This window comes from Nyctereutes procyonoides, unplaced genomic scaffold (genome assembly GCF_905146905.1).
Source record: "Nyctereutes procyonoides isolate TBG_1078 unplaced genomic scaffold, NYPRO_anot_genome, whole genome shotgun sequence".
Taxonomy (NCBI): domain Eukaryota; kingdom Metazoa; phylum Chordata; class Mammalia; order Carnivora; family Canidae; genus Nyctereutes; species Nyctereutes procyonoides.
Genome location: NW_026575120.1, coordinates 9,771,177 through 9,796,199, shown reverse-complemented (window position 1 = coordinate 9,796,199; position 25,023 = coordinate 9,771,177). Strand labels below are relative to the sequence as shown.

The 25,023-nt window shown below is 37.6% G+C and overlaps 1 protein-coding gene across 3 annotated transcripts in view; it reads right to left on the bottom strand.

Annotated features, from left to right (window-relative positions):
* The window catches only part of NRG1 (neuregulin 1), a 1,074,849-nt gene that overhangs the window by 17,504 nt on the left and 1,032,322 nt on the right, over nucleotides 1-25,023 (bottom strand). For 2 of the 3 annotated variants that reach the window (XM_055334836.1, XM_055334837.1), the window contains exons 6-9: nucleotides 24,089-24,218; nucleotides 11,661-11,719; nucleotides 5,123-5,146; nucleotides 361-463 (exon numbers count right to left, since the gene is read on the bottom strand). In XM_055334836.1, coding sequence (XP_055190811.1) covers nucleotides 361-463; nucleotides 5,123-5,146; nucleotides 11,661-11,719; nucleotides 24,089-24,218 — 316 coding nt within the window. Of the gene's footprint in view, nucleotides 1-360; nucleotides 464-5,122; nucleotides 5,147-11,125; nucleotides 11,720-24,088; nucleotides 24,219-25,023 lie in introns of those variants that run through there. The other variant, XM_055334838.1, reaches the window with a different exon arrangement.

The following is a 25,023-nucleotide window of genomic DNA, read 5'->3' as shown; positions in this document are numbered from 1 at the left end:
GTCCTCTTGGTCCTCTTGGGATGTGGTGGGCCCACACTCATCCACATGCACATGCGCATCCCACAAGCCCGTCCCTCCCAACCCATTCCTGGGTCACAGGTCATGGTGAATGTCCAGAAGTCTTCTGAACACTTTCACACAAATAGGCAAAGCTTTCTAGGTATGTGATTAGAAAAAAAAAAAAAGTCCTCAAAATAGATTATTCAGAGGAAAAAATGAGAAGAAATGCCCCCCCCCCCCGCCTCCCCACTTCCCCGTTTTCAAGACTAGGCTGTTGAAAATGCTTTCTGCAAAGCCCTGGGCCAGCTAAGCCGTCTTCTCTGTGCTAAGGAGAGAGAGGCATGGAGGAGGAAGGTTTACTTGGTTTTGCAGTAGGCCACCACACACATGATGCCGACCACAAGCAGAGCGATGCAGATGCCAGTGATGGTCAGCACTCTCTTCTGGTAGAGCTCCTCCGCTTCTGGAAAGTGATGAGAACAGATGTCACCAAAGCCCCCTTATTCTTGCCAGGACTTAAAAACTGAACAGTTGGCATGCTGCATGGCATTGTCCATGTTCACAAGAAAGTAAATATGTAACAATTCATTACTTTTGCAGACATACTTAAGTTACAGCATACTCTGCATTACACTTTGAGCATAAACAGCAAAGCCAGTTGGGGCCATTTGCAATAAAAAAAATTATACTATTAAATTACTTAGAAACTACAGATATATATGTATTTAACTGGTAAATCATAAACATTAATTATAAAATAATTATTTAGTTAAAACTGTAGTTTTCAATTTAAAAAAAATCTCTTGCAAAGGCAACAGGAATCAATGCCAATAAAAGGAGCTGGGATTGGAACCATTGGGACCACCATCACCCTTCTCTGTTACCCCCTCCCCACTCCCAAACCTCTTTTGATTTCCCAGCTATTTTATATTCCAGTGGTCTTTACAAGGAGCCATTTCTAACTTGAAAAAAAAAAATTCAGAGACATTTGCAAACATGAGCTTGACTTGTAGTTAGCAATAAAACCGAGGCAGGATCTCTAACATTTAACAGTAAAATAAGAACATAAGCAAGACTTTGGGGGTAGCAGGGCACTGTATCAGAGAAAACCCAATATGGTGGGTAGGACAGTCTGGGGCCAAAATGAAGATCTGTCCTTTGAAGGACAGTTATCACCACTTCACCAACTGTACTTAGAAACCAAATTTATCTGCGTAAAGAAACCACTAGCACACGTGATATGTGACTTGGAATAGATTGTACATCCCTGTAGTCACCAGCCTGGCAAATTAGCTGAAGGACGTTATGGAAGGGAATGTGATGCTTAGAACTGTGGGTTAATAGTACCACTGTACCTTTAATGCAACCAGGTCTCTTCTTCATGGAAGTCTTTCTATTCGCAAATCAGTTTGGGGGGAGGGATCACTTAATTATGCTTTGGTAGGTCAGGTTCTTAACAAAACAGGCAGATTTAACGGTGAGCCTGATCCCTTGGGAACTGAGCTTCCGACCAGTCTAATTACATTTATTGGAAGACGTTCGCAAGTTCACCAAAAAAGAGAACTCAAACCGCATTTAAAAAGCAATGTAAGCCAAACTTGCCAAATTGATTAATAAGCTGGCCAAAAACTGGGGGATGTCCTACAAATGAAGGTCTCTTATCTGGACATCAACATGGGGCCTTAGGAAACATTTTCAATCTTCTTTACGGAGAAAGGGCAAGCCGCGGGAATTTTTCTTGAAATGAAAAAGTGCATTTTAATTTCTGTGATACAGTAGACCTTATCATTAAACAAAACATTTCCTACAAGCCAAGCCCATGGTAATCAAATTCCAGTTAACAGGTCAGGAACATTGTCAAATCAAATTAATATAGCACTGATTATTAACAGGAGGAGGAGGAGAAGAGAAGTCAGTGGGTAAAAGACTAGAATGCTGCAGAAATTTTACAAAAACAAATCAAAAGGGTTGGAAGTGGAAAGGAAAAAACAAACCAAGAGGACAGACAGACTGACAGAATGACAGAGAGAATGGGAAGAAGTCAGGTAGGAGGGAAAAACAAGATTAAAAGTGAAGGAGCCATCTGAAGTCCCTGGCACAGCATGCCTGATACTAAGGGAGGAAAAATAAATAAACAAAATAAAAGCAGAGGGAGGAAATGCTGGGCAGGAAGAGAGAGTGGATGCAAAGTTGGAAGGGTTATCCCATACAGCATAACTCCTACCCTAGGCTGGCGGTCACGTGGAAGCCACAATTAGAAAGCAAAGCAGCTGGTGCATTGCAGTGAAACAATGACCCAGGAGACATAGAGTGGGGGGGGGGGGGGTCACATATTTTTGTGCCGCAAAAGTCAGATGAGGATGTGGAATGTGAATGCTTTTATGTTACTTGCTGTGTCTGCTGCCTCCCCTCCCCCAAAGCCCCAGGACAGGGAATTAAATTTCATGAGGTGTTAATCTGTGAGCAGGATCCACAGGAGCCTCCTCCTTGACCTGGCATGCGCATCAGTGTTTAGCAATTTGTCTAAGAAGGGGAGGCAACGCCCCACTGGTCCTTCTTCCAGGGGCCCCGGACGCAGGGTTCCTTTGGGTGTGATGAGTCGGTTCAGAAACAGCAGTCTGTAAGTATCGTTACTAGGAGAATGAGGACCCTGCTTTACTGTGCCCTCTCTGGCTCATTCTCTTGGCTTCTTTCGAAAGGGTGAGGGCTTGGGACGCTGGCATCTTAACATTCTATCTTTAGAAAAAGCTGGGAAGTTACTTCTGCCAACTACAAAAATGGCATGTATCTAAGGACTAAAGGGGTAAAAGGGCATCACTCATACTCCCAGGGATTCCGTCGACAAGGTTTTTGATGGCTGCTAATTATGAAAGAATAGACTGACCTCAGTTTGTTAGAACACGTGCTAAGCTGACTCACCATTCTGCCCATGTTATATGGGAAGACACATTTTTTCCAGTGTAATTGGTCATAGAGATAAAAAGGCAAGCTCAGTAAAGGCCAAAGGGTATAGCAAAAGTGTCAAGATGAACCAATCAAAACCAAGGCCCATGGAATACAGATATAGGATTAAGATTCTGTATTCAAAACAGTATTTACTGAACATACTACATGTTTCTCATTTCGGTTTCTATTTCATTTTCCAGTGATTTACTACTGTAGGGGAACCCCCTCCCCACTTTATTAATGTGTTAAAAGAGAAATACTTGATGAACAATCATATAAACAATGGGCTCTTTTAACCCTCTTTTCCCCTTATTTTTTTTCCCCCAGTGTGTGACAGGGTCAATAGGGCAAGAGCAAATTAGAGGCAGTGCTGAAAAAAAAGAATCCATCAGTCCAGTTGGTGGATCTGCCTTAATAAATGGAAATGCTTTCGAGTCTTTATGGTTTGGCTGGACACATTGAAGTCAAACAGATCAAGCATGTTTTCCAGTCTGATCTGGCCAGGCTAAGAGACAGAAGCCTTGTCTTTCTCAATGGTAATTGACCTTTGAGGTCTGATTTTCCTTAAGAACAGAACGTTCTGGTTCAGCACACTGGCTGTCCTGGGACTTGTGGAGTCTTTGGAACCTTTGCCTTTAAGAGGTGTGCAGATACCAGCATGATGTTTCTTTACTGACCCTCAGATCTTCCTGAGGGAGAGGGCCTATATCTGAAGTATCCATTGCCCTACCTCATTGTTTGGGAATACAAATATTAAATTCTAGTTAGACCCTAAAGTGATAAAATGGGACAAAGATGCTGTTAAGGAAAAGGAAGAAGTGATGGTGGATTTTTCTTCCTCCCTGCAGGAAAGGCCGGTAAGCCTTTTCAGTAGTGGAACAATTTTTATTCTGAAGGATGTAATCTAATAGATCCCTCTCATCATGTAGATAACCTACCACCCGAGTGGTATTGGTGGGAACTCTCTTGCTTTTTACTCTTGGGAGATGTTCTGTGATATGCAAAGGGTCACTCATATATGTGGGGATTTTCTCATCAAATGAATAGTTTCTCTTCCAAGTTTTTTCTTGGGCAGAGGGATGGGCAATCAATTGAATTTCTACCTTGTAACGGACAGAACTTGCAACAGCCTAGTTTTCCATGAATGATGGAAAGTATATTAGGTAGAGACTGTGATGTTATCATCCAAAAGAGAGTAGCAAATATGCTACAGGGTGCCCTCACTGCATGATGTCATCGACACCAGCTGCAGGGAGATCAGCTATTCTTTTAAGCAGGACATTGCTTTGTTGACTCACAGCCATGTTCGAGGGCTGCATGTGGTGTTCAGTAAGCCTGGGTACCTGCACTGTGGGGCCTCTGGGGTGACAGAATGGCTTCCCTCTCCTCCCAAGACTGACCCTGGCTCCCCGTTATCTAGGATGAAGCCTTCAAAGGGAGTATTCCCCAAATTCATATGCTGATAAGAGATATTTTATGTTTACAGTGTGAACGTTTCTATTTGATTACTTCTCTGGATAATCTAAGTGACTCAAGGTTAATTCCATTAGTGCTAGAATTTCCACCTAAAATAGCACTGGGCTTATTTCTTTCTGTTTTCTATTTCCTTGCTCATAAGATAATGAGGTTGACTAGAGTCGCGCTTGAATGTCCCCAGAAAATCAGAGTCTGCGCATATGATATTGCATTGCAACATAAAGGTTTTCCATGTTACTCTATTAAGTGGATGATTTTTTATATTGAATGTCAAATTCTCATCAGCCTAAGATGTGGCGTGTTTTTAAGCTGAGGCATTTAGAGCTTCTTTTGTTCTCTCAGGGCAGGTTTGGTTCCTCCCATAGCCTTATGCATCTCTCCAACTTACCCCAGCTCTGCAATAACAGCATGGTCAGATCCAATCAGGAGGTCAAGGAACATAGGATATGTGTGACTTTGCAGCAGGTGAGGTGGTTTTAAACTCTTAAGTGAAGTTTGGGGATCTAGAAACTGCTGTACTCTGACACTTCGGTAAACTACCCATAGATTGGAAGCAGAGAAATCATTGTTATAGCTGTATGATCCCTTCTGAAGGAAAAGGAAATTAGTTAAGAACTGAAAGGTAAGAGTAGAAAGGGAAAAGATTTCAGCTCATAGGTTCTAAATTCTGCAGGCTAAAAGGAATGATGATTGTCCATACCCATAAATTCAATCCCAAGATGCTCTGCCAATGCAGAAAGTTGACAAAAAAAAGAAAGAAAGGGAAAAAAGTTTCAGAAAAGAGCAATACACTGCACTCCAAAACACATTACACATGACTATTACGGCTCTCTGTGCGTGCACATTTGACAGGACAAATGGTGGGTGGTTAAGGAAGCAGTGCTCAGGTATGCTCTGTGAGTCCCCATAGGGAGCTCTTCTTTTTTAAGAGGTGTGCAAATACCAGCACACCTGTCTTTATTAACCCTTAAAAGACCTTACTGAGGGAGAAGTTGTACTGTTCAACTATCCTCTATGCTACTTCATCATCTGGGAACAGAAATACCGTATTTGTAACCAAAAAAAGCATTCGGTATTATTTCATTCCCCTCTTTAAAAGGCAGAAGCAAAGTTCTAGAGAGGTGATTCTGTTTTTTACCCAAGGGCACACAGTGGCAGAGCCAGGAGTAGAAGCCAAGAGTATAGCGATTTGGTCTGAAATTTTTACTGCATTGGACTTACATTTTCCATAGTTGGTGGATGGTCATGCTCTAATATTTCTTGTTGTTTGGGTTATTATTATTATTATTTTTAAGAAAACCTATCTCCTTTTCTGCTCCCAACCTTCTACTTTCTCCACCATTTATATAACATTTTATTCACAGAAAGCAACAAATGCTCCTGCCCAAAATGCCAGAGAGGGACTTGGGGGCACAGAGCCTACTTCCATTTTTTTCAAAGAACTCCTGGGTGGCATAGGACAAATTGTCAATGCCTCGCTTTTCCAAATAAAAAAAAAAAAAAAAAAGGAAAAAAAAAAAGAAGGGAGCTGAGGGAAGGATCCAATTCTTGGAGTCCTTAGTTAATCTCAATGTATTACTTCCTCAAATAACAGAGAACCAATTAGACGATCACTCCACAGTGCTGAGCTCTGACACCCAGGTGGGAGCACAGGGTTCAGAGGCCCTGTGGGTGGGGCTGCCCAGGGAAGGCGACTCAAAGGCCTGAGCTCACAGCCCACAGTCCTGGCAGAGGTGTCGAGCGGAGGCTCCAGAATGAAAGGACTACTAGAACCTGGAAAGGCTCTAGTGAAGAAATGGGGGAATTGGGCCAATTAGAAATAAAAACAAAAAACCTCCAGAAATGAAGCAAGAGATTGTTAATTGAATTTCATTGGGTGGGACCCTTGAGGATTCGCTATTTGTGCGTGTATGGTGGAGACGCCTGTGGGAAGAAGAACGGGAAGAAAACAGATTCAGAAGTCTAGGCTTCTTCCCTTGATCACTGACTGGAGATGCCAGGGCGGTCCATAAATAAGACAAGGCATCTCTTAAGTTTGAAAATGTGCAGTTGAGAGGTTCTTCTAACAGAAACATCAGTTTGGGCATGGACAAAGGACCTCAAGTAGAGAGCAGAAAATAAGATGGTAAGTATGCTGGAGCTGTAACAGTTCCAGGTCCTGCCTCTGCCATTTGCCTGTTCATTAACTTTGGATCAGTTAGTTTCTCACTGACAAAATGCTTAGGATCCTAACATATGTGTCCCAGGGAGATCCTGTGGAAGAGAGGAGCCATGAAAGATGGTGGCCAACAACAAAATGGTTTAAGAGCTCGGACCTATCTGGAAATCTACCTTGGGCCACTTATTGCCTGTAGGATTCTTTTTAACTAATTCATGGCCAGGAAAGCTTTGAAAGCTCTTGGGGTATACCCAAGAATTTAGACTTTAAAAACTTTTCACCTCTTAATGAAATAAAGCTTCCAGATTAAAAAAAAAATCAGAGTATATCAAATAACAATAAGAGGCATGATGTATAATAGATAGTTTGGTCTGCCCTAGGTCAAGGGTACTCAGGCAAATAACCTAAACTTTTTATAATTTAAAAGCCAAGGGATTTAGGATTAAATTGGTTGCACAACGTTCACAGCAAAATAGCAATTTGTTCAAATCCAAATGAACTTCACTTGTTTCTGTGCAACACTCAACTGGACAAAATGACATCTCCCCCAACCCCATTTGCTCCCTTCATATAAACTTTGGAACATTAAGTACAAGAATTCATTTTCCAAGGAAGTGATCTGAAATTTCCTTACACATTTCCTTGAAGATGGGACTCAGTTTTTCTCCCTAGAATCCCTTCCATCTTATGCCTTTTCCTCCTACCGGTCAGTAATAATTTAAGGGTTAAAAATCAAGAGATATCTACAGAAACTCTTTCCAGAGAATCATTATTCCATGCCTACATGAACACTGCTAATGATCTACATTAGTTGCGTAGAAAGCTTGGTTAAGTCTTCAATAAAATTAGTAGCATGCCCATGCATACATATTACTGCATTTACAGTTTTATAGGTAAGTCTGTGAGCCTAACTATAATTTCATTTCATGGGAAGTCATTCATATCAGGCAGCTCCAATTTCAAATAATTCAAAGGGAAATTGGTCCTTAAAACTGGAATCTCTTCTGGCCATAAGCCCTAACGAGGACACAAGCAGAGGAAACATGCATCGGTCATTTTCAACCCGGAGCAAATACTGCTCTAATTTATTTTTTCTATTGCTGGCCACATTTCTTTCATTGTGAGTCAAGGAAAGAATACACAAACACTTTTCATTTGATGAAAAGGTTATTACTTTCTATCTGTTCTATTTCATCTAATGCTGGCTTAGGCTCATTATGTGTCATACGCTTCCTATTGAACTTGTGTCTAGCCACTACATTTTTCAAATTAAATTAATAATTCAGAAACACCAAGGTTACTGTAAACAATTTAGTTTCCTTTTCTACATGTGATTTCCTGCTGTGCAGTAAGCAATATCAAAAATTAATTTAAACCTAAGAGTCTTCAGAAACTATTAAATATTGACTCACTAATCCTTTGCTTTAGGATTTGATAATTATTCGAAGAAAACTGATTAACCTGTAGGTTAATTTAAATTTTCAATTGCATCACAGAAAAGAACAATAAAACAACTTTCTTTTACCACAATTATCTGTACAGCATGTCATGGTTTCTGTTAAAACTTGAAGATATTCAGGATTTTACTCTTTAATATTTTGGGCCTCCTTATGCAAATAATATCAAAGACATATGTATAGTCCTGACTCTCTGCACCTCTGAGACTTTTCAAGGAGTTCTGTAAATGCCACTGCTAGATGGGACCAATTTGGTGTCTGACTTTTAATTTTTGACTTACCTTTACAAATGTAGGTACTTTTTTTTTTCACATATACAAATCCGTATTGCCACTGAGCCTTTTGAAATGTAATAGGAGACTCTCTCTTCGCTCCCAAATTTCCATGTGCACATGAGCACGCTCACCAACACACACACAATAAAGTCTCACTGACACTCAGTTGGACTTTATGATAATTTATGTCAAGGATTGTGCCTTTATTCTACTGTCAGCAAGATACACATGTTGGATAAATAAGTTAGTAGCTTCAATGGTTTTTAAAGCATTTAGAAATCAACATAATAAATTTATGCACTAGTAACCTCTGATTCAAAACTACTTTTAAGGATATCTACTGGATTTACTCATTCCAAGAATATGGTTAAAAGTTATATTCTATAATTTGGACTAATCAATAATTACTTCCTATTATATATTAGTTTATATATGACATACTTGTCCATACTGACTCTATTAAAGCTGTGAGTGCTTTTTTATGTTTAATAAATTTATAAATCAATTATGAATTGTCTGTATAGGCACACGCCCCCACCCCTACAGTGATGAATTTAATCCTTTAAATAGGAATTCTGTGTCAAGATAGGTGAAATTTGAAGCTGACTAACCTTGACAATATTTTCCTAGAAAGTATTACAAACACCTTTTATTTCGAGGCAAATGGCTGCCTTCAAGAAAACCATATAAAATATACATTTGTTCCTTTCTTTCATACTTTAAATCCATTTTCATCCATCAATAAATGCCCATAGGAAACTGTGACCAGAAAAATTGCATCAAATTCTAATAACGTAAGTTATGTGCTAATAAGCATTTAAAAAATTGTACATTCTTTTAGAATGTCATTCTTTAACTGAAAATGCAGTTCAGTAAGTTGAAAAAATGTTTCTCTTTGAACCTGGGGAATAGCTTTTCTTTTAAAATTTATGTATGGGTTTCAGACTTTATGGACACAAACAATTAAGTTTTAATCATTGCCACTGTGGCAACATTTTTTATCCTTTGTGCAGGCTACACTGTAACTTGAACATAACGTTCTTAAAGCAGCAAAATTTATTTTCCTGTCTTCTATAGAGGGATTTGCAGAAATGAAAATTGAGAACATAAGATACAGAAGTTAAAAAATTAACTCCAAGAAAGACAACTTCAGAAAGCAGTTTCTGAACGGCAGCTCTTACATTTCCAGATCTGAAGCAGCATTGATGCACAGCCGTTACAGATCTTGTTCCTAAATGGGCTTCCTATTAATCTTTGTTACATCAGGGTAAATACGAATGCTGCTTTCCTGAATGTCTTCCAAAAGTACAACCGAAAGCTTACTAAAGAATTTATTTAAGGAATCACACTGATTAAATACATAGCTATTTTTAAATGATAGCTTATGAAAAAGAAAATGGTCTAAAATAGAAGTTGAAAACATTTTCTCTGGTTACTACTGTCAGATCTAACTGCATCATTATTTAGAGAAATAGCTTCATTTTTAAAATGCTTTTCTCTATATAGTGCCCTAACATTGCTTTCAGCACACAATGAAACTCTACGTAACACCAAAAGTTCAAGTATAATAAAAATGTTCAGAATTTTCACTAAATTCTAAAATATAATGCTATCAAATTTATACAGCCACATGATTTGCTAAATCTGTATTATTTGAATACAAACTGATTTCTAAAAGGAATGACTTACTATATTGAGTAGAATTCTATTACTTCTCTTCTATTTCTACTTTGCATCTTATCTACCTCTAAAAAAATTAACCTACAGGTGTGGGGAGAAAAGTTCTGTCCATTAAATGTATATTATTTAAAGATTTGGGGATAAACGCAAGGCTGTCTTTGAAAATTTAGCAAAGTCAAATTACTAATTTTTCTCAACAGAAAGTGGCCTATGATATAACCTTCGATGGGCAGCTTATGGAAATACACAAAAGCAACACCTCTCTAAATAAATGATTGAGTATTATGTATGTCATCTCCCTTTAATGCATATGAAATTACTTTTTCCATGAAATTTATTCTTCCATAAGTGTTAACAGGAGGAACTGAAACTTATTCTTTGCATGCACATGAGTAAAGATAAATCTAATTCTTTTAGGGCCCCCAAATGACCGGCTCATGTTGCTATTCCTTGTGTTATGTGAATTTACACCGATTTAGCTATGTGAAATATTTCTGAGGGTGAGCAACTGACAGTCCGAATCAGGGGTTGATAAATCCAACCCACCTACTTGCTTTTGTAAATAAAGTTTTAATAGCACACAGCTATGCTCATCAGTTAATGCATTGTCTATGGCTGCTCTAGTGGAACCCTGGCAGTTACTGGCTATACAGGTGATGTTATTACCGGCAAACTTGGAATCATCTGTTCTTTCACAGGAAAAAAAAAATTTTCAACCTTAAATATAATGCTTTGAAAGCTCCAGAATTAAATGGGACAGCCCAGTTCACAACGGAAGAACAAATTGCTTAATTTAGTTATCCGTGCACATTATACACATGTGAACTGGGTTGCCTGGGAATGAGGTTCAAAACTTCAAGAAGCCATAGAAACCTGTCAAAATTTCCCAGTTCTGCATTTAAAAATATCCACCTAGAGGTAAACTATTATATTTCAAAGTAAATAATACTTTTTAAGAACCTATTTGTCCCTAAAATTATAATTAAAGCTAGCATAAAGAAAAGCTAATATAAATAAATGATTGCTTAAACTAGCTCTGAATCCCTTTTTTCCTAACGCAACATAAGGAGAAGCCAGGATATCTCATTTGCTGTGAAATGTTTGTTCGTAACTTTCCTACTCAGTGCTTTTTTTAATACCTACATGCAAACTGTTAATGAAGAGAAACATCTGAACTCTTTTTAGTATGTTTATTTGTTATAAATAACACATTCTGAGCCAAAATTAACTTACCATCATTTCAAGTGCATTACTGATTACAACTTAGCAACATCCTTCTCGGGGTGTTGCCATTTTATAAAGAAGATGGGACTGCTGAGCGGAATGATTTTATTTTATCAATAAAAGTGAGACTTTTAAATGCCTTTATTATAGTTGCACTGTGTGATATTGACTATCATTGTGTATCACATTATCCAGTATCAATTTCAGAAGCATCCGGAGCCTCACACACCTATTAGTTATCTCAGAGCCAACTAGTCACGAACAGAGGAAGTAATACAATCGCTTTTGTTAATGTTCTCATGCGACAGGCAGAGGCAGTCAGTGTTAGACCTGGTAAAACACATCTAGCTCTAGGTGAGATCTGAGGGGAGACGCAGCAACAAGAAAGTGGCACCGATTGAGCATGCTCCTACTCAGGCAGAGACAGAAAGGGAGTGGACGTACTGTAGAAGCTGGCCATTACGTAGTTTTGGCAGCGATCACCAGTAAACTCATTTGGGCACCTGAGAGAAGAAACAAAAAACAATGGTAGAAAAAACAGAGAAAAAGAGAAGAGGTGAATATACGCGAGAAAGAAGCTCCTTCAGTGTCATTTGAATGAACTTGGTGAATTCACTCTCAGGAACTGAGTCTTTGTCCCAACCATGGTTTCCGGACTCGGGTGTGTTCCCCCCAAAGGATTCAATGTTCGGACCAAATGTGCTCCGAGGGTCCGGAGGACAGGAAGATGGCAGCATCTCAAGTGACACCTTTCTCTCAAAGGGACTCACCTACCAATTAACTCTGAGGTTTTCTTTGAGCCAGTTTTCTGTTTGAGAGCTTTGGTCAAAGGTGTTGGAAGGAAATGGTTTTGTGGGTTGGCCTGCCTGCCTTAGCTGCCAGCATCACCGGCCATCCTGGCTGGTCCTTCTGGTCTACCTCTCCGATCTTTAGGGCCCTAAGCTGAGAGACTGTGAAACCAGCTCACGTCCAATGAGTCTATGCCCCGAGTGCTTAAACCATTGTTGGGACAAAAGGAATCAGTTACAACTGAAATGTAAAAGCACCAAGTGGTAGTAATTGTTGCTGTAGTTTGGGGGAGAAAGCAAATTTCAGATTATTTTAACATACTTTCTTGGTTTTGGACTTTCATGGGCACATTCTCAGTACATCTTGCTCCAGTGAATCCAGGTTGGCACCTAGAGGGCAAAAATGTGATAAGCAATAGAACGCTACAGACACTGAATTTTCAGACTGGCAATTTTCCTCCTATGGAATATGGAGATTCCTACAATGACCTGGTGACCGAACGACATAAAGGAAAGGAAAAGAACACATTTAGAAAACCATATTCCATAAAAACTGTGGGGCATATGTTTATTTGTGTTGTGGTTCGCTGCAGTCTTCATAAGAAACCTTAACTGAAATTTAACTAGAGGGAGGTTGAAAAGTTGAACAGGGTTGGCAATGGCCTGGGCTGCTAAGTCACCTTCTCTTTGACATTTCCTTCTTTGCCACTGAGCACTGACTCCTCCCTTATTAAAACACTGGTTTTGATAAGGACTTACATGGTTCCATCCCTGATCTTTTACTATTTAAATGATCCTGAGCTCTTCCATCTACATACACTCAATTCTGTACTCTCAGAGGTACTTTTATGTTAAGTCGATCATCATACTACAATAGAAGTCAAGCGCTTACACACTCTAGTGATTACAGACAAGAAAAACTATATTCCCTATTTTTTTTAAAGGTATTAAAAATCAGGTCTCATTTTTAATACTGAAAGACAGAAAGAGACAGATATTTATTAGCATACATTTCACTTCATCCATTGATTACCAAATCAAAGACAAATACATTTTTAAAATTTAAAGGGCTACTCTTCTACAGTACTACTTCAGAGATGTCATTTTGCATTTAAGCTAAAACTATTTTTCAGTGGTATAAAATTGTCATTTTATTCATATATGTTTCACCCATCCAAATTGTAGAATCCTGAAGTAATATTGTTCGTAAGGTCATGGAATGGGGATGTCTTAACTTTGGAAGTCCTTTCTAGTTGCTTTTTTTGTTGCTGTCATACCAGTAATGAAAGTATTTCATATTGGATTCATTTTACCCAATAATATGCTCTAGAAATATGGACATCAGAAGATTCTAGGAAGCAAATAAACCTATAGGTGGCTCAACACCCAGAGCTGTGATTCTAATTAATAGTTGATTTGTACCAAAACTATCATGCAAAGCACCTAATAAAATGTAGCTGTGATAGCACATACCTCGTGATTTACACATGACCCTTTCTCCTCCAGAGTAAATAAGAAAAAACTACCTTTTTGGCATCAGAGAAATGTGAATAAAACATCTGTAAATTGCAAATGTAAAAACATTTTTATAAATATAAGGGTGATATTTTTATTCCCCTTAAAACCACATTCAATGCCCCCAAAGTGATTTGGTATATCTAATTCTCTTATTTCATGAAGAATGGCCTACAAGATAAAAACACTAGCAGTTCTGGGTTCTTAGTCCCGTGTGTTCTTGTGTAAATGTTAAGTGTACTTATGACCGTTAGTATATTATTAATAAACTTAGCAACAAACATCTTGTATTGATATAGCTCTTTTCAAACCTTCAAACACTTTTATGTAATTAAACTGGTTGTTTTTGGTTAGAATATTTTTTCAGTTGTGAATAGAGAAAGATCTACCTAGAGAAATACAGAAATCAGAGTGGTAGTCTGTGAGGTTGGGTCATTGTTCCTAAAGATGTCATTACACATGCTTGAATAAGAATGTCTTCACAGATACATAGGGAAAATACATGGAAACCTGTTTTCCATAGAACTCATTTCACATAATGACTTCCGAAATAAACAGGATTTTTGTCTGTGTATTTGTTTCTGAACCCGGGCTACAAATCCACATGGACATACCCTACAATTAAGCAGGTCATCCAGATTTAGGGATATATTCTATAATGACCATTTCATCTTACCTGTTCCTTTGCATCCTTTGCATCCTTGATAACAATTAAAATTCTTGTATCTCACATAATAATGCACTTGTTTCATATAATGAACATAGTATAAGACACGTCAACATTGTGTGTGTGGTGGTAGTGGGGAGTGGGGGAGAACTATCTGGGGTAAGAAGTGCATTGACTTAAGGATCATGAAATTAACATAGAGCTAAAGAATCATGGGTCCCTTAAGAGAAAGGATGTGGTTATTAGAAAATTGTTATTTATGTATCTTGGATGCCAGTTTTGAGATGAGAAAGCACAGGACAACCAGGTGAAGCAGATCAAAAATCTTACCCAATCAATTTTTTAATTAGTATAAACTTCTAAAATGATGTTTCCTAAGAAACTGACATTATGGCATGGTGGTTTATCTCCATTGTAAGATAACACAGACTATCTGGTATAGTAATACCAGATTTGCTTAAGGTATGCCAATCTTTTTTGAAAGGATCAGTTATATCTGAACCCAAACTATCCTTAGGCTAATGTTTACCTTCACTCAGATAAATTTTCTTAGGGTAAAGCCTTATTATTCTTCAAAGTGTGGTTCCTGGACCAACAGCACCTGGCATCTCCTGATATCTTAATAGTAGAATCACAGAATCTTGGGCCTCCACTTCACAACTACTCAATAAGAATCTGCATTTTAACAAGATCCCGAAGAGATCTGAATGTACATTAAAGTTCAAGGTGTCAGGGACTCTGACCTTGGAAGATGGAAACTAAGTCTTCTATCTTGGCACCACGGTATCTTGCCGTCTGGACATGAACAGCCCACTTAACTTCATCAGGCCTCAGAGTCACTCAGTGATAAGATGAAGAGACTTAACTAAATGATTTATCAAAGGCTCCTTTCATCACAAAGGTTCTGGGAATCAACGGTCATCCTAACACATGGAATCGCTGGGCAAAAACTCCAACAGCATTTCTTCTGGATGTATTATCAGTCAGGGTGGACTCAAGGGCTTTGAAAAAACATTTTTGATAGGATGGATTTTTAAGACAATCATGAAGGGAAAACAAATTACAAATATCTATTCCTAAAGCAACTCGAGTGTGCACTAACAACACTCATCATGTGACTTTTTCGGACATGCAGAGTCATTGCCAAATCAAATGGAAGGAAGCAGAGACTGAGATGGTTTTTACATAAGCAAACTGCAGACTGCATTGATTGTGTAGGGAAAGCATATGCAGATGGAAACTCATCTGATCTACAAGCTCTGATTAGCTTCTATGGAATTACTTCTAAAAGATAGAGAGACCGTCTGGCTTCTGACATTTCTAAATTAGTATTGTACATTAAGCATACAATCTATCACTTTCTTTGGAGATAAAAGTATGGTAAATTTAATCTGATTTTGAGCAATATGTTTGAGCGTGAGTCAGGGAAAATTCTAAGAATTTTATTTCTTAGATGAATCTGTTTGAATAATAAGCCTCTATCATGGCTTCAAATATATATACATATATTTGAAATCATTTGTTTCACTGATCAAGAGTAGAAGATGAAAATTATTCTTTTTTGTTTTAGTGTTTGCTCTTACCATGATAAATAATCTGTTCTACATTTGTTCTTAATGAGATGAAAATCCACAGAGAGTTTTGTCTGAACTTAGGTATCACCTCTTCCAACGGACTCTTCCCTGGCCTGCATTTCCCCATCTCCCACTGCCACACCCCTGGCTGGGGATTCCCTCTTGGACTCGCACACTGCATCCTGTCCTGATCTCTTTCACTGACCTAGCCTGTCTGGGTTGGGATTCTCTGTGGCAAGGACAGTGACCATATTTTAATCATTCTGTAACTCTAATTTTAACACACTGCCTGCCTCGTAAAAAGCTCTCATATAATGTTTGTTAAACTGACTCTAGGACAGTAGTGCCTAATGAAGAACTGTATCAAAGGGACTTTCATATAGTCAATTGATTTGCCAAGTACAGGTCAATACTGAACTTCTGGCTTTTATTTTTATAGTTTATGACAGACTGTCCTCTGTCGACTCCTCAATAATTTTTAATAGCAGCTTCCAAAGACCCCCTCACAGACTCATTCTCCTAAACAGAAATCTTTAAGATTGTATTTGGAATTTGGAAAAGGTCCTCTCTTTAATAATAAGTTATCTCAAAATTAAATCTTATTGCTTAAATACCAGTTCACTTAGGATTCAATAAATACAATCTAGTTACTTAGGATTCAATAAATACAATCTAGTAAGCAAGACTTGTACATAGTATTGGTAAAATAAGAATTGTTTTTAACAATAACTTTAATGCCTTGTGACTCTCCTGATATGCTTACTATGTAATCAATCATACGTTCATGTGTTTTCAGAATCAATTTAGTGCTTGGTATAGTTTTTATATTCTAATTGAATAATATTACGTGTTTTTTGGTGGAGACACTAGACATATTCAAAAATACTTAGACCCTCAAGAAACTTCTGGTTATTTACTGTTTGCTTATTTTATAACCATTATAAATGGTCTTATAAATTCATGGTCAAGTTTTGAACCATCTTTAGACACCCTTTATTTCTTGGTTTCATTAATTTTCATCTGGCCCTCCCTTATTCAGGCAAAAAAAAGGAAACAAGGTCTATATTTGATATACCCTCCCTCCTAGTCATCACTCCACAATGAGATATTTGGACAGTCTAAAAATACCTTGCCTCAAAAAGAAGACTCCTTATAATTGTCTTTTTCCTTATACTTGTGGTATTTCCTTCATATTGTATGACCCCTGAAATAATTTCTTTTGTGTTTTAATGTTTACAAATATCAAGTAATGGAAATGCCAACAAATATATTATAAGGAATATCAGTGAGTTTCAGCGTTAGATGGGAAGGCCTTTTGCTCTCATTCTGTGTAAGCTAGAGTTGGCAGGGTATATACTAGCTCAAATAGTGTGGGTCTGTTTTTCTACAATATCACATTGCAGTGCTGACTCTCCTCACCCCTTCCCCTGCTCGGCATTCTGGCTAGAACTCGCCCACTCACTGCTTGAGTATCTGTGTTGTAGATTATTCTTTCCCAAATGTATTGTTACCATTAGTCTGCATTTTCCCCAAGATGAACCTCATTCCGTTATCTACCTTCAAGTGAAATTTCTTGAGATTAGTATACGCTTTTCTAATTTGTGCTCAGTGTTCCTTATGGCATCATCTGCAAAAGACATTTATTTCCCCAAGGAAATGCCTTCTTCAACGTCATTAAAGAAAATATTAAGTATAAAATGTTTCAATAACATTTCCTTCAGATCCAACCCTAGATTCCTCCCCATTACTGTCTAGCTAGCATGCACCATTACTTTTCCTTTTTTTAACTATGATCTGTGGACTCGTTCTTTTTTTTTTAATTTTTTATTTATTTATGACAGAGAGAGAGAGAGAGAGAGAGAGAGAGAGAGAGAGAGAGAGAGGCAGAGACACAGGCAGAGGGAGAAGCAGGCTCCATGCACCGGGAGCCTGACGTGGGATTCGATCCCAGGTCTCCAGGATCGCGCCCCGGGCCAAAGACAGGCGCCAAACCACTGCGCCACCCAGGGATCCCCCTGTGGACTCGTTCTCAATCCATGAGATAACAGTATTTAGACAGTGGCCATTGCCAGATTCATAGGTAAATATATTGAGGAAAATAAAAATCGCAGTTGTCCTGGCTCTCCAGTGTTGTTTTTCAATGTCTAGGACATACAATCTCAATAATGAGGGTGGCAGTGTTTATAAATTAACCCATCCTGTTTGAACCTTGGTGCCCTTCCCAAAGCTCTGTTTGTACAGCTTGTTCTGAAATGCCCATCTGCAGGCTAAAACGCTCACCACTGTTTACCCTACATGATGCATCTTAGTAAGTTTGGGGTCAAACAATTTAATCGGAGATGGGATCCATCTACATCCCATTGATCTCCAAGTCACTGTCACACGATGACATACTGAGTGCTACTTTGTGGTTTGGTCTTCCTCTCTGGAGGATGTCCTCCCCTGTGGATCAAACAGCCTGGAGATTCAGAACAGTTCTATTTACTCTGCCAGGGCTCATTTTATGACCAAATAGCTAAATATTCACTTTTTACTTAAATAATTCAATATAAACATTTCAAAATTGTGTTTTATTTTAAATAGACTATTTGCTTCTCAAGGTGAGGGGTGCATGTACCTTTTTCCCCCAGAGTCTGACTAGTGGTGGTCCCCCATTATACATTCTCTTAGCTCCCTAAATATCTATCATAGCACTTGGTACACCTACAATTTGTAATTAAATTAATTACTGGAAATATGTTTGCTACTCTCATAGGCCCTAGATTCCATGAGGGCCGAGCCCAGTATGGTTTTGTTCAGTACGTCATACTAAGCACTAGCACAGAGCCTGCCTCACAGAAGGAGATTAATAAATATGTGGCTGCCTAGTTGATTTTGGGAGAAAAAGGGAAGCAAACTATTAAGAACACATAGTCAGTGCACCTGATTTTGGGCAAAACTACACCTAAACTGTTTTCTGTAACAACTGACAGATTGTTATAGAAGGATTATTATTGAAGGATTTCCTTCAATTAAGAAATACCTAATAAGCACATGGCAGGATTCTCAGTGCATGAGAAACATAGAACAAATAGAAGATGTGGTTATCTGAAGAGCCAATCAAAGATCTAAGCCACTCTCTCTCACAAATGGTTCTTCTCCATCTGTTAAATGTTAGGGCGATTAAGAGCAGAGAAGTGCTACAGGCAAGTGTCCCACCCATTCTGAAGAATGAACTCTTCCAGGTGTGGAGTAAGAGGACAGTTAGCAGTCCGTTCTTATGGACAGGAGGTTCAGACCCAATATATCTTCCTTTTATGGATTCCAAATTTCTCCTTCAGCAGCCATTATAATGGGGCCACAGGACACAATCATGAACTTGAACCATCCTCCCTTTGTTTAATTATGTTAATCCAGCTACTAAAAAGTGTTTTAAGTATCACCATCATTATTCTTATGCCAGGATTTTATAAAACTTTAACTTTAGCTAGTGTCTCTGACTTTCTCAGCCTACCTTCCCTAGTGCCCACATTTCTCTAGAGCCTGTATGGAAGTCTGTCCTCCATAAACGTCTGCTATGTTTATTGTGTTATTCTCCTGCTCCAGAAGTTACAAATACTTTCTAATAGCTCCCACGCTGTCCAAGGCTATCTGCCTGGCCTTCGGAGCTCTTAAACTGGTCCTTATGTCTAAATTTTCTTTTCTTTCTTTTTTCATTCTTTCTTGTCTGTTTTGTGTCCTAGAATGGAGCTGCTGGTCTAGATATGCGTGCCACTGTGTCTCGCAGAAAAGATTATTGCAGCCTCAAAGCCCACCTGGTAAATGGAAAAGACTCTATAAATGATGTCTATGATTATTGAGTCTTCTCCAAGTTATTTTTTCTTTTCCTTCTTTCTATCTTCATTACCATAATAATCAGCATTGCACCACTTGGGATATAGTCACTCTAATTGATTTACTATTTTAGCTACTTCATTTTCCTAAACAGACTAAGTTCCCAGGGACTAGAGACCATGCCTTCCACTTTTTCTGTCTTTTCAAAAATGGCTGGCATTATAGGGGTCCTATAAACAAATGTTTAGTATTTCATTTATTGAGTTTATATGTTGTGACTTTATCTCCTATAATTATGTGTATTTTTATAGGCCCCTACAGAGCTCCATAAAAGTGATACAAAATTATAAGTTCATGTTTGAAGACCACTCCCATGTTCCCAAGTTTTGGTTGGTTGTTTCTATTTTTGTTTTTACTTATAAGGATGATACTAGTCAGAGATATTAAATGACCTGCTAAATGCAAAGTTATAAGGCTAGCTGGTAGCCCTACCAAACCAAGTAAAATTGTGAATGTTAAGCGAAATGAAGAAATGGATTTTTAAAAAACATACTAGCATAGTCTGTTAAGACAGGTGTATATATTTGTCTAATGTCTACAGAGAAAATGTAATATCACCATTTACTTTTTATTATAAGGGGAAAAAAAATCTTGCTTCCCCAGAGTTAAAAATACCTTAGCAGAAATGAATTCATTTAGTTTCATGGACTCCCTGGGAAGGTATTTGGAGAACATATTAACTCTATATTATACATAAAGATATTGTCCAGAGAGTTGAAGTGGAAGGGCTCAAGAGTGTTCCCCAAACTTGGTGGTTAAGACTGTAATCCCCTCATGGGAAAGCCATATCTGTCCATGGGACAACATAATGGGTTTATAAATACAGCCTGGTATAAAATCATTTTTAGATTAAAAAAAAATCACATCAACATCTTCCAAAATAGTTCTCTACAGAAACTATTCAGAAGAATTGATATACAAGAACAAGGGGAAAAGCAAAGAGGAAAATCTGGACATTATTTCAAATTGTCTTTGAAATATGTGATTCTTTGAACCATGTGATTATACAGGGCATCAAATGGTGAAAGATGGAGTGATTCTTCTCTTGTCTTTATGTGATCTGGAATAGTAACTATTTTTTCCCCAGGATAAATGTTAAGTTACTATGGAGAGAGGAGCAATATAAAAGATGAGAACCACTGCTGAAATTCCCACACAGTCCCCAGGGGGATGTCCACATAACCAGCAAACCTCCTCTCCTCAGAGAAGTGTTTAACTTTTACATGGTTAATCCATTTGCAACACCTTGTTCTAAGTAGAGAGACAAAAGAGATCCGCTGTGCCTTCTACTTTAACTCCCAAGACAACAGTGGATTAGGTGACCAGAGAGACTACTTGGAAACTTCCATTCTTGTGGTGTTTCTGAGTCATGGGATAAAGTTGATTTTGAACGATGTGGTTCATGCTTCAGCAATGTTTTGCTTTAGACAGATGGACCATATGGAAACTATGAACTGGTTTTGTACACAGGACCATGATGAGCCAATGTAGCATTTTATGTTTTCTGTCTCTATTGATTGGACCTAGTGAATAGTCTACTATCAAAAGACATATATATTATGGTGCCTTTGTTTCAATTCTGAGTACTGATTATTTTTTACATTAAGGATATTTTAATACAAGGATTAAAAAAATACACTTTCATTCAATGAAAAAGGCCTGAAATATTCTGGATGTTAAATATACTCTAATTCTTCCCTCAAGGTACTAGCCTGCTTTGATGCTTCAATAAAGACATGGCCCAAAAGGGTTTAAAACAGTTTTCAAAATCATAGATGTCAAAGATTTTCTTTCCAATAAGATCCAGTGATAAACTTTTTAACACTTTCTGAAAGACTATAATTACTGAAAAAAAAAACAATCTGATAAAATTATGATGCCAATTTGCTGAGAAGCGGAAGACAAGCATAACCCACCAGTTAGCTTGGGGGACACACAGTGTTCATTCATGGTTTGCTGCTTTAATATTTATTAGAGAAATAACAACCATTTCACGTCAAGATTAAAAAAATATAAAGCAAGTACTTTTTTTCTAGATTGGGCTTAGAATTTAATGGAAAACTGGTAGGTGAAAAAAAATTATGGTTGTTGGCACAATACCAAAAAAGGAACAAATGAACAGCACTTATGTGATTGCATGTTTTGTGTAGGACGTGGGAGGGCTGCAGAATAGCTGAAATTAATATGTGGAAAATAAATGTGCTCGTTCCTTAGAGGTATTAGAAACTATCCTATGCACTCATGCAGCTTGTAAATCTTTGCAAAGGCTCTGATGAAAAATGATCATGTTTCATTATTATAATTAAAATACAGGTCTCAGATGCTTTTCTCAAGAAGTAATTGTATGAGACACAGATAATATGGGTGCAATTATTTAAAAAGGAGAACTTAAGGAACTATAATTTTTATTTTTTTCCAGAGACTTATTAAAACATAATTAGGTTGTTTGCCTAAGATTAGGATGGAATAACAAAATAATAAGTGAACCTCATATTTTATAGATTATAATTCTCAGCTTCTGTTTTTCTATTTCAATTAGAGAAAACCTTGGAGGAGATGATAAAATTTGCTTTTCCCAAATTAGTATGATAAATATAGGGGTGCCAATGTGTTGTGTTCACAGCAAGTCGGCAGAACCCAAGACCAAACAAAACCAACCAACTTTTATTCTTTACTCTAGATATGCAGATTTCAATATACTAATGATCAGAAAGTGAATCTCTAGGATTATTGTTAAAACAATAAACAACCATAGTCATAAGAAGTAATTCAGACCCAGAAGAAATAAGTTTCTACATGCTCTTTCATTTTTACCTTCCTTTAAAATTTTGAAAAGGTCTTTTACCTATTAATTAGTTTTATCTTGGTTTTTGGCTATCACCTATCTATCTCTAGGAAAGAGATGTTTAGTAACTGAGATTAGAATTCTGTTTTTGTGATTCTTAGTCTTTTATTCACTCTAAAAGACTACATTTAATTTTACAAGTTGTCTGTTTTCACTGATAAGATCAGTGACACAACTATCAAAATTTGTCTTCTCTTGGAACCACTTCTGCTCTTTTAAAAGAAAAAAAAAAGAGTTTGAGGGCAAGAAAGCATTTCTGGGAGGTACTTCTTCACTTGTACTTAGTACCCGAGATCCCATGAGACACCCTACAGACAGGCCATGTCTAGAACAGCACAGGGAAGAGCAAAACATTTCCCACAAAATGGTATTTTTGTTTGATGTTATGACTTTAAAACATGTGTCTTTAATGATGTTCTTTGTAACTTACACAAATCAAAAGATTTTCTTAGAACTGGCACATAAATATTTGTATGCTATTTATATGATGTAAAGGGGGAAATGACCCTCTTAATTATTTCTTGTGCCTTTTTTTTTCATTTTGCTAATTACTCTATTAGGTCAGCTTGTGTCTCTGACAAACTTACTCTTCTTTGTCAACATTTAAGCCACAAGCTCATAGTTTTTATGATGGCGTGTTTTTTTCTCATTTATGATAATCATTGCTACTTTAGAACAATGGGCACAGCCATCGGGCAACTGCAAAATTAATCAGCAGTTTTCATCATTTCAATGGGACATTACACATTTTTTACCACATCACATTAATGTGTCTGTGTCCCACACACGGCCTAAATATCAAGAGTAGACTTAAAATGCATGGCACAATAAACATGTGGTTTTGATAAGACCTACTAATTTAACTACAAGGTTTAAGTATTTAATGTACTGGTAATATCACGGTTTCAGTCTGTCTGTTAAGAAATAATAACTGTAATCTTTCTTAATGGTGCATCACCTTCTTCAGGTCATTGGAAAGAGCACCATTCTAAATATATTTACAAACAATGGCAGTGCATGAAAAGAACACTCTGCCTTCTACATATAATGATGGTACACACACTAAATACATCTCCAAACACGTGCAATGTTTTTTTTTTCCCATTAGTGAGATCAACCTACATTCCATTTTTAAAATAGTTGTAAAACAATAAACTAATGAAAAGTGTAACAGATGCATAAGGAAAGAATCTTCTGCCCTTCTGCTCCTTTGAGCTGTCCTATTCATTTTGCAGGTGATCAGTGGGGTAAAAAGGAACATTATCTTACAGGTTCATTCGTAACACTGGATGGAGAAGTAGCTTTCAAAAGTTATAGGCCTCTATGATATTTGCACATCTCTTCTAGGTAACAGTGAGGAAAACCACAGGGAAAGCAACTTTATAAATATACAGGCACAAAGAAAACTGAAAAAAACAAAACACAATTCTGGATGTAACAGAGGAGATGACAAATGGTGTGAAATTTTCAAAACACTCTACAAATAAAACAGCATTATTCAACAGGATGCAACAAAATTGGGAAAAGAAGCAACAAGACATCATGAGACATGGAGTCATCTGAAAGAAGCAGTTACGGACATAAGCCACACAGGGGATTTCTTTTCTTACTTGCACAAGTATCTTGAGGGGTTTGAAAGGTCTTTCACCATGAAGCACTCGCCTCCATTCACACAGAAAGTTTTCTCCTTCTCCGCACATTTTACAAGATGGCTTGTTCCGGTTGTAGATGTAGATGTAGCTGGATAGAAGATAAAGAAGGGGACGGTTTACATGTTGTCGTTCCCTCTTCTAAACAGCTTTTAGTCTTAAATTCTCTTAAAAGGAAGAGTTCACATAAGGTACGGCGGATTTCACTATCTTTCAGGTTTAATAAACCACAGTAAACAAATGAAGTACTTTCTGGGGGTAATTAAATAGAATAAAATTATTAAAGGGTAACCACAGTTAATTAATTTAATTAGAATATAATAGGAAAAAGGCTCAACATTTCTTATAACCAATATTTTATCTTCTAAGGAAATTGGAAAAGAGAAGACCTATTGCCAGTAAGTAAAACCTATTTTCCAGGAAGGCTCAAAGATAATGATATAAAGTCATGTCGGTGCAACTCAAGTTCAATATCATTTTTGAATGGCAGGTACTTATTTATTTTGGAAATTACATTTTATGTGTATATTGGCTTTATAGTTTTCAATATTATATATTTTATATTGTAGGTATATATATATGTGTATATATAGATATAGATATAGGTATCTATCTACTTTAAATGCTAAAGGTTTTGTGCTTAAGACTTTTAACTGCTGACAGGATACTGTGGGATGACAAATTGGGCCTGGTTTCTTTGCTGCCCCAGGTGACAGAGCTGAATAGACCACCTGCGGTGTGCTGTCACCAATCATTCCCACAGAGAAATTCTGAGCCTCCAGCAGATCCCAGCGGTCTCTGAATCCCTGACAGGTTGCTAAGGATTACCCTTTACCCAAGCTGAGCAGCAAACACTGCACCAGGCTCTTTCAGAACCAACCCTGAGGCTTTTACTA